This window comes from Anabrus simplex, chromosome 1, assembly GCF_040414725.1.
Source record: "Anabrus simplex isolate iqAnaSimp1 chromosome 1, ASM4041472v1, whole genome shotgun sequence".
NCBI lineage: Eukaryota > Metazoa > Arthropoda > Insecta > Orthoptera > Tettigoniidae > Anabrus > Anabrus simplex.
The window spans coordinates 211,046,144-211,068,520 of NC_090265.1; the positions used below are offsets into that span (position 1 = coordinate 211,046,144).

The 22,377-nt window shown below is 39.9% G+C and overlaps 1 protein-coding gene across 1 annotated transcript in view; it reads left to right on the forward strand.

The window, feature by feature from the left end:
- Positions 1 to 20,802, forward strand: part of LOC136885625 (superkiller complex protein 8) — an 89,952-nt gene extending 69,150 nt beyond the window's left edge. The window contains exon 8 of the mRNA XM_068230706.1: positions 18,275 to 20,802. Within this exon, the coding sequence (XP_068086807.1) occupies positions 18,275 to 18,364 (90 nt within the window). The 3' untranslated portion in view covers positions 18,365 to 20,802. The remainder of the gene's footprint in view (positions 1 to 18,274) is intronic.
- Positions 20,803 to 22,377: the final 1,575 nt, after the last annotated feature.

Sequence of the window (22,377 nt, forward strand, 5' to 3'; positions counted from 1 at the left end):
GAAACGTTTTTGTAGAGGCTAATAGAATGTCATTCTCTCTTCACTATTTCTCAAGATCCAGTGACATTACACAGAGGCACTATACAATGGGTTGCCGTGGCTAGCGGTGTATAAAAAAGAGACAGACGTTGATTGTCTAAGAGTGAAAAAAAGCAGCATGGTTACCGCGGTAGCTGCCAGTGATGTTCATTACTGGAAGGTCGCGAATGCAAGACGACCCTTGATTTTTCACATGATATTCTGAGGGGAAAAAAATGTTGTATTTGATTCAGAGAAATACGGTACTCACGTATATTGACATATGCAGCAGAAACTGGGCAATGACTCAGAGAGAGGAGAGTAGTGTACAGGCAGGTGAAATGAAATTCCTGAGGAGTATGGTACAGGAGACAAGGAGAGATAAAGTGAGAAATCTAGATTTATGAAAAGAGCTAAATGTGCAAAAACTAAATGATAGACTGGACCAGAACAGATTGTAATGATTGGACTCGTCAAGTGGATGAAAGGAGAAAGACTGCCAAGACAAGCACTGGAAAGACAGATGGCAGGGAAGAGAGGACAATGAAGACCAAAATTACGATGGATGGACTCTGTGAAGAAGAGCATAGGACAATGGAACCTGGACTGGAACACAGTGTTGGATGAGGAATTGAGGAGAGGCAGGATGAAATGGAGAGGAAACATATTTGCCCCCACCTAGTGTCAGCTGGAAAAGGGAAAGTGGTGGTGGTGGTGGTGATGATGATGATGATGATGATGATGATGATTATTATTATTATTATTATTATTATTATTATTATTATTATTATTATTATTATTATTATTATTATTATTATTATTATTATTATTTAAGTTCATCATGAAAGGGGGAAGAAACTATGCTGCAAATTACTTGTATGAACTCAAGGGGGCGGGGATTTAGAGGGGTCTCATTTTGGTTTTTACAGCAAAAAGGATAAACTACGGCATATACGAAACCTCAGTATTGAAGTGCAAGGCAAATATGGGCGGAGGGGGGGGGAATAGATGACATATAATTATTTTTATGGGCTCAAGAAGTGAGGGATGTACAGTAAAACCTCGTTAATTCGAAGTCGTTGGGACTCAAAAATTGGACTTCGAATTACGTGATTTCGAATTAACCGCCAATTCGCAATTCAGAAGTACCAACCCTTGGCGCATCACGAAATATTCTAAGGCCCATTACTGCATGCAGTTAACCTTGATTCACAGTTTATACCTTTCAAATGCCATGAAAAAAGAACTGTTTCCAAAATGTATCCAAAAAGGTGCATTTACAGTATTCAAATAATGCACTTGCATATCTTACTGGCAAATATAACCTCTCGCAACGAAAGAAAGAAAAAAAAAAAGCACGATTCAAAGACGAGGAGAAATCTATGCTGGCTCCCATGTGCAAGTGCTTTATTCATTGGAGTACTACACTGTATACATTTTAGATGCCTTGTATTTACACAGAAAGTACCCGATGCCCTTAAAATCAAACTTTCCTATGACTCTATCCTTGTACGATTTCCCCATCCCCCACCCTGGTATGATTCTCCGGCTGGCACTTTCTCCTTTAAAACCATAAGACCGTTTGGGCTCGCATTAAAATAAAGCAATGCAGTTTCATCGGCAATTACAGTATTGTTCGGTGCCTACGAATTTATTATATGAGCCATGCTTTAAGAATTCTGATTTCATTCAACGTGGCAATCATGAAGCGCACTGTAGACCCACCGAAGTGAGTGTAAGTGCGAAAAGCTATCCCTCCACGTTCCGGAACACGCGTTCTATTATGACGCGGATAAATTTCGAGTTGAAATTACTCTGTAACATGCTATTATTTTAAAATGTAAAGGCAGTTTCGAATTAAGTCTGAATTTCGGTAATGGGGCCGACATTGTACTTCGAATTACGAATTATCCGTATTTTGAATTAAACAATTTAAATAATATGCAAAACTGTATCTCATGTTTCCGGGAACGAGAGCCTCTTCGAATTACATGGGATTTTGAATTAACCAATTTCGAATTATCGAGGTTCTACTGTATTTAATTGTGTTTAATAAATTTGCCCAGGCAGTGCTTACAGCAGTGATGAAGGACTCCATTTCATCCTGGATTAAATCAGATTTCCACATGTCCGCTTCAATATATTTCATGTGTTTCATGTAGTTCACCCAGTTTTCAGCAGACAGGCATAGGAAACCTAGGAAACCTTTCTTTCTTTTCTAATTTATTCTTATCAACCAAAGAAGTGATTTAACATTTACATTACTAAACATTATATTCACGTTTCATATTGATGCTTCCATAATTAGACATACTCGGTAAGACAGTAAAGTCCACTGCATGAAAACTTCAGAGAAATTTCCTTCCAGCCTCATTGGACCTGCAATCAACAATATAAATGGTCCGTTATTGGACATTATAAATTTCAGGTTCCCAATGGGAATCGGTATCTATATCATCAGATGGCCAGGCAGGCATCAATTTTTGGTAATGAGACAAAGTCTCTCATAGTGCATTGGGACTGCCGGTGACTCCAAGTAGCCCATGCAGTGGCCTCCATGGTATGCACTAGCCATGCGTCTTGGTGGGTGTGCTATTTACCAACTGATGAGCCCAACGTAGCACACTGGGGCGAAACGCTGGCAACCAGGAATGAGTTAGCTGGAAAATTTATAATGTCCAATAACGGACCATTTATTGTGCCCTATAATGCCTTCGTCAACGTCAAACAAATGCTGAGATCTGACCAAGGACATTATAGTGAACAATACCCTCACCACCAGGTGAATCCCTTTGGCATATAGCTTACCTTGCTCGAATATCCTCTTCATCAGCTCTGGCAGCAACAGCAACAACAGGGGTTTCGGGTACAAAAGGGTCAACGTGACAAATAAAATAAATGAAGAGGAATAAGATGAGCAGGGTGTGAACTAACTCGAGAGAAAAGAAAACTAAAACTGAGCTGCACGTTCGCTATAGTATACAAATTTATTACAATAATATTCAAAATTTGATTATAGACCAAAATCATCAATGAAATTTTATATATTTGACAATCTTGTCATAAAAAAACATAAATGAGTTCTTGAAGTAAAGAGGCATCTCGTCGGGAGTTAATGTCCATGTGGAGGAGATTCCTAGCCCGTGGAAACAGCTAATACTGCAACAGCCAGACTAATGGCTCTGTCAAAAGAGAATAAATTAAATCTTAGGTTGGAGAATACCCATATCATATTTACAAAGAACAAAACATATTCCTAACATGAATCTATGCCACAGTACTCTTGATTAATACACTGACTGACAGAGCAAATGCAACACCAAGAAGGAATGGTTCGAAAGGGATGAAAGTTGGGGAAAAAACAGAGACGGCACGGACGAATAATTGATGTTTATTTCAAACCGATATGCAGGTTACACAATGCGCACGGCATCGACTCAGTAGGATGTAGCACCACCGCGAGCGGCGATGCACGCAGAAACACGTCGAGGTACAGGGTCAATAAGAGTGCGGATGGTGTCCTGAGGGATGGTTCTCCATTCTCTGTCAACCATTTGCCACAGTTGGTCGTCCGTACGAGGCTGGGGCAGAGTTTGCAAACGGCGTCCAATGAGATCCCACACGTATTCGATTGGTGAGAGATCCGGAGAGTACGCTGGCCACGGAAGCATCTGTACACCTCGAAGAGCCTGTTGGGAGATGCGAGCAGTGTGTGGGCGGGCATTATCCTGCTGAAACAGAGCATTGGGCAGCCCCTGAAGGTACGGGAGTGCCACCGGCCGCAGCACATGCTGCACGTAGCGGTGGGCATTTAACGTGCCTTGAATACGCACTAGAGGTGACGTGGAATCATACGCAATAGCGCCCCAAACCATGATGCCGCGTTGTCTAGCGGTAGGGCGCTCCACAGTTACTGCCGGATTTGACCTTTCTCCTCGCCGACGCCACACTCGTCTGCGGTGACTATCACTGACAGAACAGAAGCGTAACTCATCGGAGAACACGACGTTCCGCCATTCCCTCATCCAAGTCGCTCTAGCCCGGCACCATGCCAGGCGTGCACGTCTATGCTGTGGAGTCAATGGTAGTCTTCTGAGCGGACGCCGGGAGTGCAGGCCTCCTTCAACCAATCGACGGGAAATTGTTCTGGTCGATATTGGAACAGCCAGGGTGTCTTGCACATGCTGAAGAATGGCGGTTGACTTGGCGTGCGGGGCTGCCACCGCTTGGCGGCGGATGCGCCGATCCTCGCGTGCTGACGTCACTCGGGCTGCTCCTGGACCCCTCGCACGTGCCACATGTCCCTGCGCCAACCATCTTCGCCACAGGCGCTGCACCGTGGACACATCCCTATGGGTATCGGCTGCGATTTGACGAAGCGACCAACCTGCCCTTCTCAGCCCGATCACCATACCCCTCGTAAAGTCATCTGTCTGCTGGAAATGCCTCCGTTGACGGTGGCCTGGCATTCTTAGCTATACACGTGTCCTGTGGCACACGACAACACGTTCTACAATGACTGTCGGCTGAGAAATCACGGTACGAAGTGGGCCATTCACCAACGCCGTGTCCCATTTATCGTTCGCTACGTGCGCAGCACAGCGGCGCATTTCACATCATGAGCATACCTCAGTGACGTCAGTCTACCCTGCAATTGGCATAAAGTTCTGGCCACTCATTCTCGGTGTTGCATTTGCTCTGTCAGTCAGTGTATAAGCTCTAAATTAAGCATGCATTATCAATCAATCAATCAATCAATCAATACTGATCTGCATTTAGGGCAGTCGCCCAGGTGGCAGATTCCCTATCTGTTGCTTTCCTAGCCTTTTCCGAAATGATTTCAAAGAAATTGGAAATTTATTGAACATCTCCCTTGGCAAGCTATTCCAATCCCTAACTCCCCTTCCTATAAATGAATATTTGCCCCAGTTTGTCCTCTTGAATTCCAACTTTATCTTCATATTGTGATCTTTCCTACTTTTATAGACGCCATTCAACCCTATTCGTCTACTAATGTCATTCCACACCATCTCTCCGCTGACAGCTCGGAACATACCACTTAGTCGAGCAGCTCTTCTTCTTTCTCTCAGTTCTTCCCAACCCAAACATTGCAACATTTTTGTAACGCTACACACACTACCACCCAGGAATCGAACACAGGACTGTCCCCAAATCCTATAACCGCATGACTTCAAGTATGATTTTTAAAAAATTATTTACAATATGCAGATACATATGAATAGTTACATACATCTTTAAATGACACGCATAATCATGTATAGAATTTTATCTTCCAGACTGCAGTATTTTTCCCTGACAGACACAGTATTGTTCCTTCCTGCATACCTTCGGGTTGTGACGTCAGAACGACCTATTTTTATACTCCAACACACCATGGCTTTTGTATAAATGGAGCGGTCATGTTCTACCCCCTTAAATCTCTCTCACAGTTGACAACTTGTAAACACAGCTGAAGGGTGTCTCTCCCTCGCTCTGGCCCATTTAGCTACCCTTCATTTTGCCTCTTATTATATAATAATTATCACATGCCAATTTATTCCTTAGCATTCAACCACTCAACACTCTATTCCATTTATGACTCAAATGCAACTGGCCCATATATTAACTTACACTGGTGCACTAACTGGCACATTCATAAATACACATTGGCGCTCTTACTGGCACACAAATTATCAAATTACCACTTAAGCCTTTTTTCCTCATGCTATTTAACGCCTTCTCTCTATACTTTGGGCATAACAAATATATTTCTCATTACTTATGGGCTTCACAGTACATGACCCGCTCACATTGATACGCCAGTCCGAGTGCATTAAAGAAACATAGAAGATCTTATGCTTTTCGTCGTCTCACAAATTAACACTACAGTCTACCATGCTCCATGCATTTAGCTAGTACCTAACAACTTGTTCAAGCTAGACTCATATATGACTGCGTAAGTCATGGATAAATGATAGTACACAAGCCTAGTTTCCCTATACTGAAACATAGTATCTATTCAATAATGACACTAACGAAAATAAATGAGAACAACAACATGCAAACCTTAACTATCTAACTAAGCCTGAGTCCTGGGCATAAATTCTATTTACATGTGTCCTTAGACACCTACATATTTACATGTTAGCGAAAGGCCTAATTTATATTCAGCTGACCTAACCATAACCTGACTGCTGCATGCTGAGAATTAGAATTGTCTGACCTGTGTCTTGTGATCGCATCTGAACAGTTCCCCAATGGACATTGCTAACTTAAGCCATCATGTCAATGTTGTGCGCAGGCGACAGCAATCGTAGTTGTATGACTGGTGACATCTTGGTCTGCTGTGACGTTCAACTGCAACTCGTTCAGGTGACTCGATCGCCGCCTCCTCGATGTGGTCGGTGTGCTGATTGGACGTCGCTGATGGTCCACGGTCGTATCTCGATGCCGTGAAGGATGTTCTTGTAGCTTCGCTCCAAATTACTGCCTCAACGTGATGGATGAGCAGCGTCCGGTCCACACGTGACGTAAGAGAAAAAGTCCATAGGACAAAGTAGACTGAGTGCAATGCTTGTAGACAAAGGTAATCTTCCCTTCGCTGCATTGCTCCATGACAGACACCTTCTTGACAGCGATACACCCAGTAAATGAGGCTCGCGCCCTTGGCAGCCGTATATATTAGCGATCGCACACCCATGCTACAGAGCTCTACGTGTGTGGGCTCTTGGGAGCGTGCCTGCAGAGAGGAAAATTCTCCCATGGTGTGCAGAGTACTTACTCATTCCTTTATTGTAATAACAATTAGTGTCATGTAGCATATCAAAATTTTCAGAAAAATGCGCTCATTGCAATTATTACATCCAATGTTATATATTCCTCTTGTGGGCAGAGATATTGAATAAATGCATTTCCCTCCAATATAAACTTCCCCGCGGTTTCACATGGTGTAGTTCGCGTCCCCACACTGAAAGTCAAGAGGTTCGCTTGGGATAATAAATTTTAATAAGCCTCTTGGGAACTTCAGCTCGCTTCTGACGCTAAGTTCTCTTGAGAAGCGTGCAATGTGAGACACTACTGCACAATAAAATGCCATCTAATGTCCATTCTTTGTGGTCTCATATGATTACCATAATTATCATTATATCAATGTCCTTTGACCATGAACAGAATGGTTCATTATATTGGTATTATAAATTTACTCATTCGGGACAAATATTTCAGATTCCGTGTGGGAATGAATATCTATATCACCTACAATCAACATGCACGTTTTGCTTTATTTTTAACTGACCAGTTAACAAAGAACACTCTCCTAGACTATTAAAAAGGCATGGTGTTTTTTAAAAACTTTTAATATGTCGGTGTATTAATATATTTTTGTGTCCAAAATATTTTATTTATGATTACCAAGATGTTCTTCCACAACTAGTTGAAGATGACCCAGATAGGGTTGAAACATGTTCTAGTTTTTAACATGACTATTTTTAAGTAGATAGTCATTATATTACAGTATATATTATATTATATTATATTATATTATATTATATTATATTATATTATATTATATTATATTATATTATATTATATTATATTATATTATAGTTCAAAAAGTAGGAAACCATCATCAACGAGTCTTTCCATCTCCTTCATTTAAGGTAACCAGGAAGTACGAATTGCCGTAAAACGCAACCATTCACATTTTTTCTTATATCACCTCAAGTTTTCAAGGTAATTTCTTGATTTTTCTGGAGATGTTTAAGAATCCCCAATGTAAGTTTTCTTTCACTTTTGTTATCACAAGTTGAACAGAAAAGTTTTTATAAATATTTTTATGGGGGGAAAAAAAATTGAAAACTTTGACATATGTTTGTACCTTTTTTTCATTACCAATGGATGGAACTAAAATGAATTTCCTATTATAAGTTCATCAGTTGTTGCTAATTTCTGGGAACTACAATAAATTGTCTACCTTATTCTGGTAATAAGATACGATTTTTGAAATTTTAAATTTTTTAAAGCTTTTTGCAGTGTGTAATTTCATACAGTTCTGAAAATAATGATGGTACTTAAACAATTGTAGACTAGATTGCATGTGTAAAAAAATAATTAAGATGGTGTAACGAGTCGGGAGAAAATGGTACAATAGGGAACATGCATGATCTGGGGTTTTAATTAAAAATATGCTAATCTGATTCAAAATTGCATGCAGAATTCAAAAATGTGATCAGAATGTACAAATAATAACTCCAAACATGATAAAAATCTACGAAAATGTCACGTCACGCAAGTACGCGATCTCATTGGCCTGACGTCATCGTACAGGTTGGCTGAATTAGCAGACGAAATAACACATAGTGTGCTGTGAGAAGCAGGATACACTTCGCGTATTTCTACTTTACGTTAGTGTCTAGTATGGTTAAATTCGAGGTCTATACATTGGATAATAATCTGAGTGGTATATTTTAGACTTAAAATGAATCCTGCGCAGACAGTGAGGCAGAAAACTTATAAATGGTGTAGAGTTCCGATGTGCAATAGCACATCGCATACCATAAACAAATTGTTTATAAACGTTCCAAAGACGCTAAAACTAGAGAGAAATGGATTTTGGCGAGCTGGAGAAATGCTGGTGATATATCGGAAAAGTCTACAGTTTATTTTTTTGAAGATTTTAACGTAAGATGAATTTGTTTGAATTTTCAAACCACTTTTCTATGTCAGCTGTTCTAGTGGTAAAACTTTAAATTTTAATGTATGATGCTTTATTTAAATGCTTCAATTACATCTTGGAATATGAAAGTAACAAACAGTGCATTAAATAATGCTGATTATTAAAGTATTCTCCAAACCTAACCTATATTATAATAATTATCATAATATTAATGAAATAAATAATATAATTGCACACAGGTGAAAATAGTGATGTAGGTGTTTAAAATATTATCCAACTTAGCCTAAGTTTTAGGTTATACAAGCCAAGTCATAAACCGAAGGGTAAAAATACCGCGCGAGTTGGCCGTGCGGTTAGGAGCGCGCAGCTGTGAGCTCGCATCCGGGAGAGAGTGGATTTTGAACCCCACTGCCGGCAGCCCTGAAGATGGTTTTCCGTGGTTTCCCATTTTCACACCAGGCAAATGCTGAGGCTGTACCTAAGGCCACGGCCGCTTTGTTCCCATTCCTAGGCCTTTCCTGTCCCATCGTCGCCATAAGACCTATATGTGACGGTGTGCCGTAAAGCAAAAAAAAAAAAAAAAAAAGTAAAAGTCACAGCACCCAAAGACATTCCTGTATTGAGCGACTAAAATGTCACCAGGACACTTTTCTTTCCTGATATGCTCAGCTTGTTAAAAGCCAAATGTAATTAATGTTATTGGCTTCACGCCCCGCTAACTACTTGTACGATTTTCGGAGACGCCGATGTGCAGGAATTTAGTCCTGCAGGAGTTATTTTACGTGCCAGTAAATCTACCGACACGAGGCTGACGTATTTGAGCACCTTCAACTACCACCGTACTGAACCAGGATCGAACCTGCCAAGTTGGGGTCAGAAGGCCAGCACCTCAACAGTCTGAACCACTCAGCCCGACTTGTGAAAACTAGATGAAGTCATATTTATCTTTATCATGTTTAACTTTTTCCCTCCACAAAGATATTTCTCCTTCATGGGCCCTGGAAGACGGTAGGCCAGTTGTCCCAACCATAAATATATTTTTTTTTGGGAATGATAGATTATAGCCCTATAGTACTATGATCTTTCTTTCTTTCCTTCTTTCTTTCTTTCTTTCTTAATCAGTTTATCCTTCAGGGTTGGTTTTCTCTCGGACTCAGCGAGGGATTTCACCTCTACCACTTCAAGGGCAGTGTCCTGGAACGTGAGACTTTGAGTATGGTGATGAAACTGGTGAGGAGGGCCATTATCTCGCCCAGGCGGCCTCACCTGTTATGCTCAACAGGGGCCTTGTTGGAGGATGGGAGGATCGGAAGGAATAGACAAGGAAGAGGGAAGGAAACGTCCGTGGCCTTAGGTGCCTGGAGGAGAAGTAGGAAAATACGAAAAACCACTTCGAGGATGGCTGAGGTGGGATTCGAAACCCTTCTACTCAGTTGACCTCCCGAGGCTGAATAGACCCCGTTCCAGCCCTCGTACTATTTGTTTTCAACTTTCATGGCAGAGCCGGGAATCGAAACCGGGCCTCCGGGAGTGGCACACATTAACCACTACACCACAGAAGCGGACTAGTACTATAATACAACCTATATGTTTATGTTAGTGCTGAAATCCGATTTCTTACTTTACTAATGCTGAAAGCCCGAAAATGTAATGTTATTCTTTAATAAGGGAATCAGTCTAGAAGGAAATGTTGAAAGTGATGTGATACCTATCCAGGTTCGTTGTTATCCTAATACTATGGGTTACAGTACATTGCACGTATATAAAAGACGCCACTTACAAACTTGCTTGTTATCCGCGAATTTCTGCGGCCACAAAAGTCACTATTTTTCAAGATAGATTGTCTGATTGTGCTGTTTTGAACCTTTCTTCTGTCATTTTGAAGTTATTCGCGATCATGAATAATAAACAATCGGCTTTTAGCAACGGCTGATGCACAACGACTGGTAGAGCTCCATGCGGTACTGGATCGTGACGTCACAGCGCGCCGCTTACGTCAGAGGCCGTTTCACTCGCCTTGCGGAAAGGCACTATTAAATATTTTTTTAATGGTAGAAAACAAGGCAACATACCACAATGTAATACGTTTACGTACTATTTCATTGGTGTACTTTTCAAAAAAAATATTTTTGAAAATGATGCATGTTCCCAATTATATTCAAAAAGCTTTTTTGTGGGAAATCGAGAAAAAAAAAAACAGTAGTGAAATGACCTGACATTAATACATCCCAGGGCAATAATCCTCCTGACCATCCTCGTCTCCTTTTTTTCTTCTGCCATCTTCTTTCCATCCTGGATTCCTTTGTCATGGCCTTAGTTGCACGATTGGCATAGAATATCCAAGCATTGTCAATGGAGCGAAGAGCCTTGTTACAGTTACTTCCAGGTAATATTCCCATTGTTTTTAAGACTTCAATTCTTGATACTAAACCATCATTAAATGTCAGCACAGCATCATATGCACCTATCCTAAGTGTCTGAATACCCAGATCCAGTTGGTCAGACTTTCATTTACATTCTGCATTTTTCCATGAATACATTTTTTCAGAAGAGAGGGTTCGCTGAGGTCTCGATAAATTTGTTTTATACCTTCCATTATTGGCATTGTTGAGGCATGCTGATGCTTGTAGGTTTCACCAACTACTGCAGATTTTTGGTACTTACACCATGAGTCAGTCCTCTTTGGACAAAGATAGTCAATTGAATTTTCATTTTATACGAAAACTGATAGTCAAGTTGAAAGTGGGTGTGGCACATTCTAGCTATACATTCAAAGTTTTATTAATAAGAAAGAAACATCATTTTGCTATGTTTGACATATCAAATTACCGAGCTTGATAGCTGCAGTCGCTTAAGTGCGGCCAGTATCCAGTATTCAGGAGATAGCGGGTTCGAACCTCACTGTCGGCAGCCCTGAAGATGGTTTTCCATGGTTTCCCCTTTTCACACAAGGCAAATGCCAGGGCTGTACCTTAATTAACCCTCTTAGTGCTGGCTCCCTTACTGTCGTGGTTGCTAAGATTGCCAGAGAGAATATGCCTATTATGCAGCACTGAAGATAAACGCATATCCTATCCTCACTTTTCAAGATATCTCATTGTAGTTTACATTTTCTTGTAGCTAAGTGATCCCTCTCTTCACTCATTATATTAACATAACGAAAATAATTCATACTGCCGAGTAAAAAAGTTAAATTTGTTCATGCATTTTTTGAAAAATTTTAAAATTCAAATTTGGATCTCAGTACATCCTAGTATTTTGATTGTACTCACCTAAATTTGGTATTCCTGTGTATATTGATGCAGTGTTTACTAGTTTGTAAAATATCAATGTTTTGAGAATAATAGTTCGTCTAAAAATAGATTAAAATACGGACTTGGTCTAGCATCAGGAGGAGGTGCACGTTTAGGGCCAGGCGTCTCAGGGAATGCAGGAGAGGGTTGAAATTGTACGTCATGATCAGACTGAATTTCACGGAAATCTGAAATCTGGTCATCATCGTCATTACTGCCTCCGTCAACTCCATCATTATTTCCGTCACTATCATTACCGTCTCAATTGAAAATTCATGCATCACTTCACACGAGTAAGTCAGATAACATCACCACTATTCTCATTGTTTGAAACGTTACCGGCAGTATCATCACTCTTAGTATCATCTGAATCATTGCCTCACTCGATATAATCATCACTTAGTTAACATACTGTACCAAATCATCATCAATTTCAAACACAATACAAGAACTAATCGCCATTAGTACAAACACATGGTCAAAAATGTCAAAAACATATCAGATGTAAGGCTTTTCAGGCATTTGCTCTATTAACCAGCGTTTCGTCTTAGGTCTGACACTAGACTCATCAGAGTGGGATGTGTCAGACCCTACCCACTGACGCTGGGGTGTATGCAGGTGAACTTATCAGAAGCCCTTATAAGAGGCACAGTCTGATAACTGCATACGGGAGATAAATCTCCACAATGGAATTATTGCCCGCCTAGCAATTCCGAATGGAAAATTCTAAATTCCCATGGAGGGAACTAGACATTTTTCACCAATAGAGCATGTCAAAAACTTATCAGATATAAGGCTTTTCAGGTGTTAGCTCTATTAACCAGCGTTTCGTCTTAGGTCTGACACTAGACTCATCAGAGTGGGATGTGTTAGACCCTACCCACTGACGCTGGGGTGTATGCAGGTGAACTACTACTATTCGCGTTTTCATTCCCCACCCTGAAGAGGTGGGGCGGGCCACCTAGAGGGTTACGCCCTCGCTCTGGCCAAGAGGTGCGGGCGGGTCAAGGGGATGTGTGGAAAAGGGAAGGTGTGTAAACGAAGTGAGAAATGATAGGGTATGTGTTCGAAGAGAAAAAGTTAGATAGATGGGAAGTAGAATTGTGGAATAGGGAGGTGCATGTGGACGGTTTTAATATATGACTTAAGAGAGACATGACGGAACTGAAGGAAGAGAAGTTTTAAGCAAAGAGGTGATGAGGGAGTTGAAGAGCAAGGAGATGAAACACCGATTAGAAGGTTACAAGAGAAGTGAGTAAGAGTCGGAAAAGGTCAGCTGGAGACGGTGGTGGCGAAAAGAAGAAATTAGTTGGAGGAGGGGTGGACTAACGAGTTGAGGAGGTGGAACGGGAGGAGGGGTCGGCCGGGGGCGACGACGGATGGTGTAGGTTTGAGAGCGTGCTGGTGGTGAACGAGAAGGCTCCACTCTATATCGATGACCATAGATGGGGGCTCCGGTGGCAATGAGGCGATGGACGTCAGCGATAGTCGGGAGGAGAAGACGTACCATATATGTTGGTCCTGAACTGGTCTGAATTATGCAGGTGAACTTATCAGAAGCCCTTATAAGATACGCAGACTGATAACTGCATACGGGAGATAAATCTCCACAATGGAATTATTGCCCGTCTAGCAATTCCGAATGGAAAATTCTAAATTCCCATGGAGGGAACTATACATTTTTCACCAATAGAGCATGTCAAAATGTCAAAAACATATCAGATGTAAGGCTTTTCAGGTGTTTGCTCTATTAACCAGCGTTTCGTCTTAGGTCTGACATTAGACTCATCAGAGTGGGATGTGTCAGACCCTACCCACTGACGCTGGGGTGTATGCAGGTGAACTTATCAGAAGCCCTTATAAGAGTCACAGTCTGATAACTGCATACGGGAGATAAATCTCCACAATGGAATTATTGCCCGCCTAGCAATTCCGAATGGAAAATTCTAATTCCCATGGTGTACAGGTAGGCGCCAAACAGCTGAAATAGAAGAAATCATAACATCAACACGTCACACAGAGATTCTGGTGGTAGATTTAGAAACTATGTAGTATCTACTACAGAGTGATGCCGACTGGAGCTGCCATCTGTCAGATATGTGCAAACTATTACGACTTACATAAACAGCTGCAACCTGGCACTTTTCGCTAGCCTACAGAGGAGCGCAATCACGCTCCACGGCATACTAAGAGTTAAGGCCACGGCCGCATCATCCTCACTCCTAGCCGTTTCCTCTCCCATCGTTGCCATAAGACCTATCTGTGTCTGTGCGACCTAAAGCAAATAGCAACAAAAAAAAACATATCAAATTGTTCATAATGGAATACAGATATTTGTAAACAAAAAAAAAATGATATTTTGGCCATTTTTGCACTTTCCGGTTACCTTAAAGTGGTGGTGTTCATAGCAACATAGTGCTTTGCTCATTCCGAAACAAGTTCAGTAGTATTCAGTTCACAGTGGTATGTTGATAAGTGAAGAACCATGACTCCTGACTCGACTTTCTCTTACAATTTCATTGATTCTGTCGTGATCGTATTTCCATTACACACTGTTTACAAGGGCCATCAAGTCTGTTGTCAGCATGTTCTTATCATACACTACACCATGTTCTTGAAGCCATGACTGCAGGTTCTCTTTTTTCCCATGCGTTCGTAGGTAGAGCTTCTTTCTTGCAGCTGTGATAGGAGGCATTGTTAAGAACAATGACAGAGTTTGGTGGCAGGTTCGGTAGTAGCTGACATTTTTAAACATATTCCTCATAACAATCGCTGTCCATATCTTCATTAGCGTCTGCAGTATTCCTCTTGCACTGAAACATGTACTTCGCCCCTGGCACGGACCCAGCCTCATTACCATTATGCATTAATGCAAACCACGGGCCATGACCACCTGTAGGTGCCTTAAGACCATATGAGAGTCCTAACAGAAAAGCATCCTATGGAGTAGAAATAGTCTTTCTTATCTTTCCATTCTTTTCCAATAGTTTACCCATGATTCGTCAGTGTAAAAAAATGTTCCTTCCCTCGTCTCAGTATTTCTTAATTGTTAACAAATACTTATGGCGCCAAGATATGTCCTCTCTTTCCATCATACGAGCTGAATTTCCTTTCTTTTCATACTTGAAACCCATCTCTTTCAACAAACAATACATAAACAATACCAATCTTTGAAATCAGGAAGGTTACAGACAGTAGCACTTGCTGCAAGGTTGAAAATTGGTTTTTAAAGAACTTGTGCAACTTATGCCTTACGCCACTGTGAACAAGATCATTGAACTTGACTGACCTGCTGTCTTTCCATTGTGCTTTATGTTCTCTTGTTTTAAGTGGAGAAACCAAAGGTCCTGTAGTGGCTGTTGATCACACTTTATAAATAACTGTTAAAGAAAGGAATCACACATATAGGCTTATTAATTACAAAACACTCACTGAACACAAGTACACAATGATTTAAAGGCTAAAAACACACACGCAACAAATAAATACTTTAGATGACTTGTCTATAGAAGAGAGCTGCCAGCAATTCATGGATACTTGTACCAGATTAATACAGAAAGAAAATGAAGGAAGGCAACAAAGCGATAGCTGTTCCCACAATTGTGCTTCATCCCTGCAAATATCTTTATGAAACAAAAAATGCCATCCGTTCCTTGGGTGTGAACTTGTGTGAGTGTATTTTCTGTCTATGCAGTCCATCCAGTTGCCATTGGGTCAATATTGACTTCTGTGAGATCCTTTGGGATGTTCACTAACTAGCGTACTTTGGTTTGACACAAAAATTCCCTTGAATAAAAGTTAATAGTCAATACAAATCATATCTACTAACCATTAAAAGATTATGATGAACAAATGGTACATGTTTTGATCTTCATTAGGCCTTCTTCAGACATAAATTAAAATGGCACTGAACAGAGAAAATGGTGAAAAACAAATTATGTAATAAAATAGTTTTAAACATATTCATCAGAGCCAGTGCTCTTTATAGAACTGCACCATATATTTAATGTTTCTGCTGGTGAAAACTTTCCAGTTTCTAGATGTCATGATGGTGTAAGATCCAAGTTCCACTTCCACTGAGTAACACTGAAATAACAACAGCTTGGTATACCTTATGTTTGGTGCATATTTTTTTAGATAATTATGCAGGAAACATATGTCTACATACATGGTTCAAAAGCATTATTTGATATGCTCATTTAATTCATCTTCATTATATTATCATCATCATCATCATCATCATTATCAATGTCACACAGTGGAACATTTAGGAAGATCATACTTTCCTCTACACAAAAAGCAGTTTAAGTGTTATAATGCCTTTCAGCATTCAGTCTGCAAGCCTCTGTGAATGAACTATGCATCTCTACAATCCTCTGTTTGCACCTACACTGTCCAGCAAAAAAACAACACTTCATCTTTTTTTTTTTTTTTCCTAGTGACTGTACGTTGCACTGAAACAGATAGTTCTTATGGCAACGATAGGATAGGAAAGGCCTAGGAGTTCAAAGGAAGCAGCCATGGCCTTAATTAAGGTGCAGCCCCTGCATTTGCCTGGTGTGAAAATGGGGAAACCCTGAAAAACCATCTTCTGGTGCTGCCGACAGTGGGATTCGAACCCACTATCTCCCGGATGCAAGCTCACAGCCGCGTGCCCCTAACCGCATGGTCAACTCACCCGGTAAATATTTTATTTACCAGCTATTAACTAATATGACATTTATTACTGAGCGAGTTCGCCGTGTGGTTAGGGTTGCACAGCTGTGAACTTACATTCGAGAGATAATGGGTTTGACCCTCACGTTCAGCAGCCCTGAAGATGGTTTTCCATGGTTTCCCATTTTCACAGCAGGTAAATCCTGCAGGCAAGCCCTTTCCTCTCTCATCGCCACCATAAGACCTATTTGTGTTGGTGTGACGTAAAGCAGATTGCCAGATTGTAAAAATAAAATTTAAAACACTTTTGGAATATTTAGAAAAATCATGCTTTCCTCAACATAAAAATATGTTTTAATTATCATAATAGTACATTATTTTATATAAATTTATGGAGATAATAAGTTCTATAAATGAAAAAGGAATTTCTGATGTAGCTATGGATGTCAGTCAGGTTAATATTTTGAACTTTGACGAATATTGAGGACATCTACTACAACATATCGATTAAATAGGCAGAGTCTAACCTAAATGCTCAATTGGCATGGTTATCCTTGTTTACAACCAGTAATTTCCTTTCCCACTGTTCATTGTTTGATGACAGGCTCACATCGAGATTTTCTATTATCAGGGAGTGGTATAAAACTAGAGAACCCACTTGACACCTATTCAAAATAAGCTCATTAACTAGTCAGAATGATCATGTTCGCTTGATGTGTAATTCTTATTATCCTCGTCCTCAATGTGAGACTTCCATAAGAACATTGAGTTTGGAATCATCATCTAAATTTCGTGCACTTGAATTAGACGTGCTAAGTATTCACAAGAATAACACAAACAAGCATGCCTCTCTAACACACTGCCTTCCTGTCCGAACACACGTACGTTTTTGCTCACTTCACAGCTGAGAGTGAACGATGGCGTAGCCACAGATTATGTAGGCTGCGTTATTAATGCCTTGAAAGAAGAACTCTCGACTTAGACTCGTACCTAGTACATCATGTTCTTAATAGGGTCATCCAACAATATCCTGGTGAAGTTACATCTCACTGAAATGGAAGATTCTATTTTTAGCCATTCCTTCACTACTTTCATGTTTGTTACTTCTGACTTATAAATAAGGTAGTGTAAGCTTTCACTCCTGTACAGTAAAGTTAGTCAGAAAACAGACTGATGTAAAAATAGTTTTGTCTACGAGCTGATTTCTTTCATACACAATACTGTTGATCACAACTGTGAGCTCACTGCATTAGCTTTGCTTCACCTGATTCGATTTCAGTTACTATCCTACTACCCTGTCCTAAATACTTGAAATGATCCACTGTCCCAGTTTTGTGTTCCTGACCTGACATTGAGCCTTAGGTTTCTCCTTATTGACATGATGTTTGTCTTAGAAATACTAATTTTCATATCATACTTGCTGCATTGACTCATTTCAGAATTAAAGAAGTATAATTACTATAGGTCATCAACACTTTAATGAATCAATTTAATGGCAGTAAATAAATAAATAAATGAACATTTTTGTTAATTTTATTCTCTCTCTCTCTCTCTCTCTCTCTCTCTCTCTAAAATGTTCTAATATACTTGTGTGCATACATTTATATTTCTCTATTTGCATTTCTCTTTTCAGGTATGGGGTGTTAAATATAATCCAGATGGTAATAAAGTGGTTTCTGTATCAGAAGATCGTTCAATAAATATTTATGATTGTCCTGTTTAATACTGCATTCAAATGTACAGTATCTACCTAAGAAAATGGCCTAGGATATGGAGCTATATTGCGCATTAGCCATGCAAATGTTCTAACTTCATGGATTATTTCAATATATCATCATCATCCATTTCCCTCATCTAGCTCCCGCTGGGTTGGGATGTTTATGGCATCTTTCCATCTTCCTTTATCCAACCTCCATTGTTCCTCCTCAACTGTATTCCAATCCAGATTTCTTCTAATTATACTATTCTTGATCATTTTCACCTACATTTGTCTGGGTCTCCTTCTTGCTCTCCCGCCTCCTATCTGGGTTTCCATCATCTGCTTCAGCATCCTTCCCTCTTCCATTCTCTTATCATGTCCAAACCATCCATTCCATTGTAAAGCTTTTCCCTCCCTATTTCCTTCCTCATTTCTAACTGTCCTTTCTTATCTTTCCTGTCATACTTCTTAAAAATTTCATTTCACTGGCCTGGATTTTATTCTCCTATCTTTTTGTCAGTGCCCAGTTCTCTGCTGCATATGCCAGTATTGGGCAGTAGTACATCTTACACATCATCTCTGTACACTTCATTGGCCTTCCTTCCTGTTGAATTGTTTTACTAATCTCAGTCTCTTGCATCAGTTTGCTTCCCAAGTATTTGAAACTCTCCATAATTTCAAGGTTTTGTCCCCTTATTTTTATAATTTCTTTCTTTTCCCTTCCCTTTATCCTCTAATCAGCACCATTGCCTTACTCTTTTCCACACTGATTTCATTCCATAATTTTTCAATAATCTGACTCAGCATTTTGAGTTGACCTTGTACTTCCTCTCTGTTAGCTCCCCCACACCGTATCATTATCTGCGAACTACATTACCTTCAGCTCCCTGTCCCCATATTTTACCATCATCCGCTTGAGCATCCTTCCCTTTCCATTCTCTTATCATGTCCAAACCATCTAAGTTTATCCCACTCCATTCTGTTGTAAAGCTTTTCCCTCCCTATTTTGTCCGTAACCATCATGAGTAACAGTGTTGACACTACACTTCCTTGTCACAGTCCAGTTTTATTTCAAAAACACCCTGTCCTTATCATCTGTTTCTCAAATCCTTTCCGTTGCATTACTTTGCTTTGGGTACACTACTGTAAGCCTTATCCTTTCACCTCATTCTCTTTTTCTAGTACCCTTTCAAATTTTTGTTACCTGAGATGTGAGCGGGATTTATCAATAATTATTATTATTGCGTATCTTCTTGATACCCCTTCTTTGTCATTTGATACCAATCTTTCTTTCCAAATACATCTAAATAGCTTATACAGCCATTGTAGACTAACGGATTCTGTTGCTTTTATCATTTCTACGCGCAATTCATCCAGCCCCTTTGCTTTTCCCACTTTCATTTATCTGACAGCAGTTTCCACCTTTTCCATTGTGATTTCAGATTCTGTCTCCTCACACTTTACCTCTTTTATCTTATGTGGTACAAAAATATCTTGTATATTAATTTGAACCTTTATGTTTGTAAGAATGTGTACATGCTCTCTTTTTTTTGTCTGTACTGATTGAAGAAAGCAAAACAAAATACATGACTTGATTAAACTACGTCACTGACTAATCCATGAGTGACAAGTATTCAACCAAATGAATAGATATTGTTTATCTTTCATTTAAATTACTCTCAACACAGTGATGTGGTAAACTTTCTCTTGCACAAAGATATGTTTTTAAAATTATTAGATCTGAATAGGCACATGCAAAATTTGTGTTGTACACACTGTCATTTTTATCTGTTGTTGTAAATTTCTTGTTATGTAAGTAGCATTTTAGTTTGGACTGAAAAGATACAATGAACAAAATTATAAAGTATGTTGCAACGGTGAAGTTAGGATTGAACAGAAAAGTAAATATTGTAAATAACAAAGAAAACACGTGTTTATATTGATAAACATGAAATGTTTAAAATCATTAACATCCAAACAGTAGAGAAACGTGTCATAAAATTCCTACACAAAATACTTCTTAACAGGTGAAATTGTGATTCCTTTTTGCATTTCATTTCGACCATTTTTGTATTTGAAAGTATTTCTTAAGTATAATCTCTCCCATTTTTTATACAGAATAATTCTCATGGCTTGTGCTGCACTTACATATAACCACAAAGAAGGTTTTCTTTGTAAGACGTATGGTATTTTTTGACTGGAGTAAAATAAGGCATCATTCAACCTGAATAGATGCTAGGTTTTCTTTAAAACAAAGTATATGATTTGAGAAAATCATACTGGAATGTACTCATTTTATTTACTGTGCACAGTATTACAAATTCTCATGGTAAGAATTCTTGCTTGAAAAGTGAAGGAGGACCAGTAAAATATCTGTGCATGTCATACAGTACATTTTAAATTATTGTGATATATAATGCATCTTTGTATTTATTTTGAAATAAACAGATATATATAAATGAGTCAGATGTTTATAATATTATCTCTAGTATTTATATTAGACATGTATTATTTGTCCGTAAATACACATTGCAAAAGAAAAGTTTGGAATATGGAGGATGCAATACAATAATCAAGTTACAGAATTGTATTGCAGACATACACAACCTGGAAATATAAACTTGTCCAAACTCAAATATTTTTCTCCCAATATCTAACGCAAATAAACAGTAGGCCTAATAATGAAAAGGTTTTTTAAATATTTTATGTATACACTGGCGGAAAAAAATATCCAAACACCATGAAATAAGGAATGTAGAATACGGAAATTTTGGCAATACATTTGTTGAGGTAACATATTTAATTGATTAAAGGTACAAGACCACAGGTTAATATATGTGCAACAAAAGCCATTGCAAATGTGCCATGTTGGTCCTTTAATAACCGGTGTAATCACCTGATTGTTGAATGCAGGCATGCAAACGTGCATGCATTGTGTCGTACAGTTGCCAGATGTCAGCTTGTGGGTTGGAGTTCAATGTCTGTTGCACTTGGTCGGTCAATACAGGGATGGTTAATGCCAGTTGTGGATGACGCTGGAGTTGTCATCCAATGATGTCCCATACGTGCTCAATTGGGGACAGATTGGGGATCGCATAGACCAAGGCAACATGTCGATACTCCATAGAGCATGTTGGGTTATAACAGTGGCATGGGGGCGTGCATTATCCTGTTGGAAAACACCCCCGGGAATGCTGTTTGTGAATGGCAGCACAACAGGTCGAATCACCAGATGGACGTATACATCTGCAGTCAGGGTGCGTGAGATAACCACGAAAGTGCTCCTGCTCTCATAGGAAATTGCTCCCCAGACCAGAACTGCCGGTGTATGTCCAGTGTGTTAATGCCGCAGACAAGTGGAATGCAGGCTTCACCTGGCCTCCTCCTAACGAACACACGACCATCACTGGCACCAAGACGGAACCAGCTTTCATCAGAAAACGCAACGGACCTCCACTCCATCCTCCAATCATCTCTTGCTTGACACCACTAAAGTCGCAGGCGGCGGTGGTTTGGGGTAAATGGAATGCACGCCGCAGGGCGTCTGGCTCGGAGCTGTCCTTCAAGTCCGCTGCACCACGTCCATACGCTAAACACAGCAGTCCTCACTCTCGGTGGTGCTACAGGGACGTCCGGAGCCCGGTCTTCTTGCGAGCATACCTTCTCGTGACCACTGCTGCCAGCACTCATGTACAGTGGAGACTTTCCTGCCAAGTCATTCTGCAATAGCATGGAAAGAAAATCAACCTCCACGGAGCCCTATTATACACCTTCGTTCAGCCGCAGTGAGCTGTTGATACTGGCCTTTTCGTTGTCGTAAAGGCATTCTTGACCCACTCACAGTCACTCTGTCCAATCTACTAGTAAAGAACGCTCTTGTACAGTACAGCCCGTATTTAAAGCAAACCTGATGAGCAATGTCACTAGTGCGATTTGCGGGAAATTTGAATCAACGCCATCTTTTAGATGTATAAACTCGCCTACCAATGTCTGTTAATCTAGCACAACACCTTCTTGGTGTTTGGATATTTTTTCTG